Source organism: Tympanuchus pallidicinctus, unplaced genomic scaffold (genome assembly GCF_026119805.1).
Source record: "Tympanuchus pallidicinctus isolate F22 unplaced genomic scaffold, pur_lepc_1.0 scaffold5, whole genome shotgun sequence".
Lineage (NCBI taxonomy): Eukaryota > Metazoa > Chordata > Aves > Galliformes > Phasianidae > Tympanuchus > Tympanuchus pallidicinctus.
Window position 1 is genome coordinate 38,210,629 of NW_026294769.1, and position 9,193 is coordinate 38,219,821.

Here is a 9,193-nt window from a genome sequence, read left to right on the forward strand (position 1 = left end):
AAGGTTACCAGGCTGAGCTGCATGCTAACTTCTATGAGATCTGTGTGCTGCGTGCCCTAAGTCACTCCTGTTCATAAGCAGCCTGTCGGTTTTAAAAGCTTGGCTTTAAAACACGGGGCTGAGGGCAGTGCGAATAACACAGGAGTGAAGAACTAAACCCAGTTTGGGTCCAAAGCCATTGGCACTGTCTGCTGAGAGGACTACCTGACGCTTCACTCGCGCTTCCCCGTTTTCGCAGCACATAGCCCACTCGCAGCTATCCAGCGGAGCGGAAACCTGACCTACGCCATCTTGTGCCACCTTCTCCACGCTCCCTTCCTCTTCGGCTATGGCATTGCGCGACAGTGATGGGAGGCGCGGTTTACGGCTCTTGCCGTAAAGCAGCTCTGCCTGCGGAGCGCCGCAGTCGTCCTTGGGAGGGCAGTGGCGATGAGCGGGACTGGCGTGCATGGGGCTCTGCAGCTACTGCGGTCGCTGCCTAAGGTCAGCTTGGCCAACCTGAGGCCCAGCCCGGGTTCAAAAAAGCCGGTGAGTGCCTGTGGCTGGTCGGGTGGGTCTCGGGCTCCTTGTTGCTCTCAAGGGCCGTCGCAAGGTCTCTGGGAGACCGCGGCAGGCCTGGGAGAGCTGCCCAGTTGGAACGAGGTGGGGTGGCCCCGTACCCCTTAAACCTGTGTGCATGTGGCCATCTCCACGGACAGCTGGCTGATGGGCGGCCCTAACTAGGCCTTAGGGCTACTGCAGTGGTTGAGCTACATTAAAAAGTAAATGAAATACCAAACATTTATGATTGGGAGTAACAGTACGCATGAAAAAGGAGAGGCTAGACAGAAAGTCATTCCAGCCAGCATTTGTTATTAGCAGTGATTGTTCCAGAACAAAACTGAATTCTCTCTTCTCATCCCTACTTATAAAACAATAGAGAAGTAATAAAAAGAAGCCCAGCTGGAGGCAAGAAGAGTCATAGGAATAGAGAACAAACAGAACACCAGGCATCCCTGGCAGTGCGCCCCCTGAGATGCTAACAGACCTGTTGAGTTCTGCATGTTTGTAATCACACAGGCCCATGCCATGGCAGGAGAACCGATATTCTTTCCCACTGTAATTATCAGGGGTTTTACTTTCAAGCTGCTTGTCTAGATGCAGCTTTGTCAAGGTCACAACAACCTGGAAGGGAGACCCTATGTGGGGCTGGTGTCCTTATTTTTTTCTTTTTCTTTTTTTTTTTTTTCAAGCTAATCACACCCATGTTGTCTAAACTTGAGGTTTAAAGGAACTAATGTGATCAGTTCAAATGAGTGTATTTAAATGCATGTTATTTCACTAACAGATGTTGTGAAAAGAACCAAAATGTTTTGATTAGCCCCACTGACAATCTAAAATGTGGTTAATATACCAGTTGCTTCCTATTTTTGATCACAAATTGGTGTGTGTGCAGGCAGCTGCCAGAAAAGATGGGCCAGTAATGCCCTCTGTCTGCCTCCAAGTACTTTCACTCCTGCTTTGTATTTGTGCTGATGCTAAAGGTTCTGTGGTGAGCCAGATCAAGGAATGAAATCCCTGAAAACTAATTAGACAAAAAATAATTTTCATCCGGTTTAATTTCCTGATTTATCTAATGCAGAGCTATGCAGCACAAGAGATTCTGTAAATTAAGCAGCAAGTGTGTGGCTTAGGGATGAGACAGCTTCCATTAGTGGCAGTAGTGTAGTCCAGCATGAACTTGCACTGGAACTCTGTGCTATTTAATATTAATACGGATAAGCCTTGCCTTGTTTCAAGTATGTTAATGATTTTTTTTTAAAGTTATTTATAGCCACACTGGCTTTTTTCTTAACATGCCAGTGTACATTAGGTTTTCCGTAACTTAATAAAAAGCATTTTAAAAAACAACAGATTTTTTGTTTTTGTGGCAGTTCTCAAATCCTAGTTTTACTAAATATTCCCTGCTGCAGTATAACTGCAATGCATGATTTACAGTATTAGGAGTGCCCACAGTTTGCCTGAGTTGGATGCGAAAAATTAGAATGTGAAGAGACTTAGTGAAATCTTTTTACTAATGACTTATTTAAATTATTTTTTGAATCAACAGTGATTATGGAGTGACTTAGGATATCAAAGTTTGCTTGTTAATGTTACAAATCGTGTTTAAAATATGTTGCTTTACGTATTTCCCAGCATGACTGATTCAGATTGAAGAATACAGTGGAAAACAGCAAATACTTGTGGAGACACGAGAGCGTAGGCAATTAAATGGAAAAAGACTTTGTAGAATCAAATGCCTTTATCAAAGTGATGTGCAGATGTGGTTGTGCCTCTTGGAGCTCAGTAGCAAACTCTTAACTGTACAGCACAGTGGTGAGGAATCTGAGGCTTGTGGTTTATCCCTGACAAAGCATGAGGAAATCAAAGCGACCTTTAGTTCCACAAAATCTTTGGTATGTAAGATAAAGTAATCTTACACAGTAGATTTTTAATAGCTAGGTCAGTGTGGGCTGACACTGCTTCATTTCAAGTTGGTACAACCAGATGCTCATTTCCACCATTGTTTAATGCCTGTCTTGTGATTATGTAGATAATTGCATACTTGTGTTCTGCTAAATGATGTAACTAATCTTTTCTGATACCTTTTTTTTCATTTGCTATTTGCCACTTAGCTGTGCAAATGCTGTTGCGAGAGGGTTGCTAACATGCTACTTGTGACTGCGGTGCTAAGTTGAAGTTCAGCATAGTTTCACAGCCTTAGTTTAAGCACTAATAAAAGATTGAAATATAATCCTCTTCAGATTTGTAGTCAGTAGTTACAGACTTCCCAAAAAATCTTGGTCCCTGGAAAAGAATTACGTGTATGCATTGCAGATGTTTTCTATTCCTCTGCATCTTGAAATGTTTTGATTTCCATTGTTAGTATTCATAAACTGCTGAGCACTAAGCAACTTTTTCATTAAACAGGAGGGAATATCAACAGTTAATTCAGCAAAATTGTTTAACTTGGAGAGTGCAGAATGTGTAACAGGCAGGATTAAGTACTACTATTCCTTTTATTGCAGTATGTGTTCATGTAAACTTTTGACAATTTGTGATGCTTACCAAGAACTGACTGTCAAAAAAGCCCGCATTAACTGCTTTTCTGAGCATTTTTCCCCTTATAAAAGAGCTGCTTTTAACTCTTTTCCCCCACTAAGAATTGGCATTTTGTTGTGTTGGTTATGTCTCAGAAATCTTATATTCTAAAGATTCTTCTCTAGAAAGTAGTTAACTAAATGTATTATTTATTATTTTCAAGGAGAGAAGACGTGGCCGTGGACGATACAGGGGTAGAAAGTGTGGTCGAGGTCACAAAGGGGAAAGACAAAGAGGAAATCGCCCCCGGTTAGGCTTTGAGGGTGGCCAGACTCCATTTTATTTGACCATACCAAAATACGGGTTTAATGAGGGACATAGGTAAGTTCTTTCATAGTAGCACACAGATCAATCAGTCTGCTTTCTCATGAAGCCAGAATGTCTGCTATACCAAAACATTTTATTGACTAGTTATGTCTGACAGTTACCTTGCCTACAAACAGAATCTCCTGTTTCTCATGAGATACTTACTTATTTTAATAAATTATTTCATTTTGCTTTGCAGTTTTTCTTGTTTGCCCTTTTCTTTGCATAATCTCTCATTTGTAGCAGTCTATCCCCTACAATTAGGCCTATTTCTCTTCTGAGAACCCTCCTCCAAACTTCCTTGTTTTTCTCCATGCCTGTTGTCACAGCAGATAGCCAATTGAGTTGAGTGGAAGTGGGCACTTTGCCTTTAATGAACTCCTGTGAAGATGTTAGGCTTTAAAGTGTAGCTTTTCTTTGTTATTTGAGTTTGCTTTGTTCACCTGGAGCTCTGATGTCTGCTAGCCAAGCAATTCTGCTTTTCTTCATTGCTCTACTCGCTTAGCCCTGCAGTGGTGCCATTTATGTCTATCTGTGCTCCATCTGTTCTGCCCAGTATCTTAAAAAGCTCATTAATAACAAATCTGCCAGATATTAAATTGTCCTTTGCTACTGTTTTTATCAGGTGCTCTCCCTATGTCTAATACTTCTGTACCCTTTTCACGTTGTGCTCATTTGTGCCGTTGTCCCTCTTCTAACTTTTTAATATTACTCACCCAACCTGTTTTTTCTTCTGTCTCTTTTCTTAGTGGTGGATCTGTGTGCTGGTCTTCATATTCATTTTCTTAACTACAGATGGAAAACTGTTAGGTTTTTTTATCTATTTTTCTTCCTTTTACTGTGGTCACAAAAACGTCTATGTCCATACAGTGCTGTTATAGGTACTAGTAACTTCTGTTACATGCCACATGCAGGAAAAGACTGATGTCTTTGTTAGTTGTTAAACTTGCAGTTTGATTTAATGTTTCATTTGCTGATATAACTTCAGCAAATAGCTGTTCAGTTTTATATTTTCAATTTATACATGAATTTATACAGACCTGTCTTCATTACTAAAGTCTATTTCAACAAGTCTTATTAGTTTTGAAGTGTTTTAAATTATATTTCCATTTACTGTCATTTCTTCCTCTTCGATTAATTTACAATAAGAGTAAATGAGAAGCGCTTTTCATCCACAGAGGACATGCTACAGAATGCAAACATTGAGCTTCTCACGTTAGCAGTTCGTTACTAAACAATAACAATAGAAATCCAAGCTTCTGCAATGACAAAAATTAAAGGATCCTACTGCTTTGTAATCGTATTGAGTACACATTGAAACAATAACAAAAGGTTCTTCAACCTAACTGCTCTCCAGAGACAGCAATGTCTCTAGAGTTTATCTTCACTTTTTTTTTTTTTTCTCCTGTCTGCAGTGCTAATCCTCTACTTTTTCAACTTTTGCTCTGTTAGGAGCTATCTGATGAGACTAATTCTGTTGCTTCCTCCCCCTCACCCCCCCCCCCCCCCCGGCTTAATTTAGGTAAACTTCTCAGTTTTTCTACAAGTGTTCACAGATTTCCAGTGGCAGCAAATTGATTGTAAGAGGGTAGTTTTGAGCATCAGCAGGAATCCTGTGCAGTAGGCAGGGAGACTGGAACTGGGGAAACTATGAGGATTGGATTGTGTAGTTAAGTTACAACTTTATAAAAGGCAACAGAAGATTCTGCTGAAGGTGACTGCTATTGGCAGAATACTTAATTTTCCTTGGTGATAGTTTGTCTTGATTTATTTTTTTGTCAGATTTTCCAAAGGTATTACAGTGATGTTACCCAGCTGGATTCACTTTCATGTGGTGGTTATTCAGAATCTTGTTGAATTAGCAAGAAATGCTTATACTTAACTCATAATGTTTTGCTGCTTCCTTAAACCAAGCGACTTGTCAACAGCAAAAGGATCAATGTCATATTGGAGGGTGGAAATTGAGCCCATAGTGCAATCTTGATCTGTAACTGGGACTTGTAATAAGACTCAATCTGGCTTATGGATGAGTCTTCTGCAAGCATTTACTTGGTTGTTTTAAGACTGGGTAGAAAACTGAAGATGTACTGTGTATCACTGACCAGCTCTATTAAAGTTTGAATTTTGTACATTTATTTTTGTTCCTTTTTTTTCCCCCTCATTCTGTGCCAGCTGCCGACGTCAATATCATCCGCTCAGTCTTAAGAGGCTGCAGTACCTGATTGATTTGGGTAGAGTTGACCCTACACAACCCATTGACTTAACACAGCTTACTAATGCCAGAGGTGTAACAGTGCAACCTCTCAAACGGGATTATGGTGTCCAGCTGGTGGAGGAGGTAGGCATACATTACTGGTATATTGTTTCAGGCAGCGTAAAGTCTTGGGTTTTCAGTTTTTTCCACACTAGACTGTCCACTTGTCCTTCTTTGGAAGCATCCTTGCTTAAATTACTTTTCTGTAGAATTCATGATATCAAATCCACTAGAGGGCAGCATGTGCAAGCAAAATATTAGGGAGATCTTTTAAGACCAGACAAAAGTAACAGTTAGCGGAAAACTTAACGATAGATCAAAAATTATTTTGGGACAGAAGATCAGAACATACAAAAATAAATGTATGAACTTTTTTAATTGAACCCATGTGACTGAGAGCAATTTGGGACAATAAAGACAAATCATAGGGGTTTTTTTTCAGGATAAAATGTTTCTTATAACTTTGCAGAGAAGAATGTATGTATGCCTTAAAATACTCCTGTTAATGTTACTCTAATATGTATTGAAACTTACAGGGTGCTGATATCTTTGCAGCAAAAATAAATATTGAAGTGCAGAGGGCATCTGAATTAGCAATTGCAGCTATAGAAAAAAATGGAGGTGTTGTTACAACATCGTTCTACGATCCAAGGAGTTTGGGTAAGAATTTCTGTTGACTTCTGACTTATTAATATGAAGATTAAGGGTCCAAATTTCAAATGTAGTTTTTATTGGAAAATTGTCTACTTCATCCGTTCTAAAAGCTTAAGCAAAAGATACATTATATAAATGTTGACCTGCAGTGTCTCCTCCATTTTCTTTTTTCTTAAAATGTTCGTCTGTTTAGCCCTACTGGTGTTAATGGTTATTTACCTATCAGCCAGTTTAAGAAATGTCAGTTGCTGTGTAAACAAAGGAACTAATAAAGGATTGATTCTTTGAATTTTTGTCTTTTCCACACATTTAATAACCCTTGGGAAACTCAGGGGAAGATTGATTTAAATTACGCTTGGTTGTTGATATTTTTAATTTAAAATTGCTTTCCATTTAAAATGAGGAAATAACTAAGTTAGAGAAGGTCAGAATCATTCCAATAAAAATGGCTATTGTTTTAGAACACTTTCACTGAAGAATGTGGCTTTGCTTTGCTCGAGGCTGCATCCTGCCTGGTATTCATTCATGCCATTTTTATTGACAATAATGGAGCTTTCATGTGTGAATGAGGCTGAGGACAAGAAGAGTAAGCTTCTTTTGTACAAAATATGTTGTCCTGGACTGATACAAGCAATTCTTTTTTTTCCCTAATCCAGGAAATGATCAAATATTTAGTTTAAAAACATCTGAAATGTATTTTGTTAACTGTAGATAAAAATGAGGCGAGGACAGTTTCCCAAATGCCCAGATAGACTCATAGAATGGCTCGGGAGGGGCCTTGAAGATTCTCTAGTTCTATCTCCCTGTCCCCCACTGTGGACAGAGTGGGTGGCAACTTTGTCTGCCACCCACTTGATCAGGCTTTGAATAGGGTCAGTGAATGCACAGCTTCTCTGGGCAATCTGTTACAGTGCCTTTGAGTAAAGAATTTGCTCCTTATGTCCAATCTAAATAAATTTCCTATTGATTTTTTTTGTTTAAAATACTTAAGGAAACACTGAAGTTACCACTCATTGACTGTGTAAATGGTGATTTTTAACATCTTAGCCAGTGCTTTAAGCCAGAAGATGCCATCTTCCTCAGTGTTATCTTTCCAATGAAGGCATTATAAATGTATTGGAAATGATAACTCATCTAGACTGTTCTGATATTTGTAATGATACATGTCTTTGTTTGGATAGGAAAATGGCATTTCATTCTGAATAAGAATATTCCTAAGATTTGGTTTTTGCTTGGTATGTTTTTATTAAGTTAGCTTAATATGTTATTCAGCACAAAATGCTAAGTGAGTGTAATTTATTGTCCCTAAATAATGATTATAAAAGATCGTATCTGATCTCTTTTCTTTGCAGAGATTTTAATTAAGCCAGTCCCATTTTTCCTGCGTGGCCGGCCTATTCCAAAGCGAATGCTTCCCCCTGAAGACCTGGTGCGTTACTACACAGATGCCAATAATCGTGGCTACCTGGCAGATCCATCTAAGGTTGCAGAAGCCAGACTTGAACTTGCCAAGAAGTACGGTTATACCCTACCAGACATAACTAAGGATGAGCTCTTCAAAATGTTAAGTACGCGCAAAGACCCTAGGCAGATATTTTTTGGTCTTGCTCCAGGATGGATCGTAAACATGGCAGACAAGAAAATTCTGAAGCCAACTGATGAGAGGCTGCTAAAATACTATAGCTCGTGATTTCAGGACTGGAGACAACTGCAGGTGTACAGGAAACATCTGGATATGAAATAATGGATACGAAGTGGTGTTTGTTTTTTTTTAAGACTCCTGTTACACCAGACAAAACAGAAGTTTTTGTTTATGTAATCTACTGGCGTAGCTTTTGCTCTTTTTCATAACACCGTGTATGAAAAGTCTTAACATTTGGAAGCAGTGTGGAGTCTGAAATAAAGCATGTATTTGGGCATTTTCTCTTGCTATTATTTGCCTATTATATTTTTTGCAGAAAAAATAGTTTGGCACTGTACGTTTCAGTGGATGTTTCTGAAGAGTAGCTTGACTTAATAATTAGTTTATACTTGGATTTCCCTTCAATCCAAAAATCTGAAATATTTTAAATTGTTATACAGCATTCCAATTAGTGTTATAGAAAATGTTACCTTGAACACTTCCAACACATAAACCATCAGTTTTTCTTGGATGGCGAAAATAAAATAACACTGGAAACTGTCAAAGTACAGAAGAATTCGTTAACCTCTTCAAGTTCATAGCAATGTTCTGGATTTTGCCACTGCCAAAAAATCACAATTTGCTTCTTTTTTTTTTTTTTTTTGTCTTGTAGTCATTGCTTCAGATGGAATTTACCAAAGCCACAGTGTGTAGTTTGAAAGAACTTCATCTGAATTCCAAAAACAAAAGATAACTGTCTTAACAACTGCTTTTATTCAAATGGAACTTTAAAGTTGTCCAGGTGCAGATATAATGTTGTTGCTGAACATGCACAGAATTCAGTGACAATGAATATTAATAGTGCATCCAGTGACGTTAGATTATGAAGGATGAATGAAGAACATTTGTGATGGACAAAACATACAGTAAGGATTCAGTTTTCAACTTGGTCATACTGTGTGGTAGGAGACTAATTCAGGTGTTGTAAAAAAAACCTGCAAATTTTTTTTGTAGAACACAGTATGTAACAAGAACAGCTTGACACAAAGTGGGTAAATATTTTCCAACAACTGCTTGTTTTATCAGTAATACTGAAGTATTACAATCCTAAGTTTTATGTGGATGCTTAGGATTGGGCATTTTGGGATGACAAACCACGCAGTAAATCGAAAGGAGAATCTTAAATTAATCTGTGAGTGATTGATCTGACTCTTCACAACTTAGTGAGATGTTTCATA

The 9,193-nt window shown here is 38.6% G+C and overlaps 1 protein-coding gene across 2 annotated transcripts; it reads left to right on the forward strand.

The window, feature by feature from the left end:
- Positions 1–385: 385 nt before the first annotated feature.
- On the forward strand, positions 386–8,253 carry MRPL15 (mitochondrial ribosomal protein L15). Of its 2 annotated transcripts, none has more exons than XM_052703205.1 (5): positions 386–528; positions 3,284–3,441; positions 5,599–5,764; positions 6,217–6,340; positions 7,687–8,253. In XM_052703205.1, the coding sequence occupies exons 1-5, from the start codon at positions 430–432 to the stop codon at positions 8,022–8,024; spliced, it is 885 nt and encodes a 294-aa protein (XP_052559165.1). In that variant the 5' UTR covers positions 386–429; the 3' UTR covers positions 8,025–8,253. The 2 variants fall into 2 exon arrangements, with proteins under 2 accessions (XP_052559165.1, XP_052559164.1); XM_052703204.1 differs by lacking the exon at positions 386–528 and adding an exon at positions 632–2,435.
- Positions 8,254–9,193: the final 940 nt, after the last annotated feature.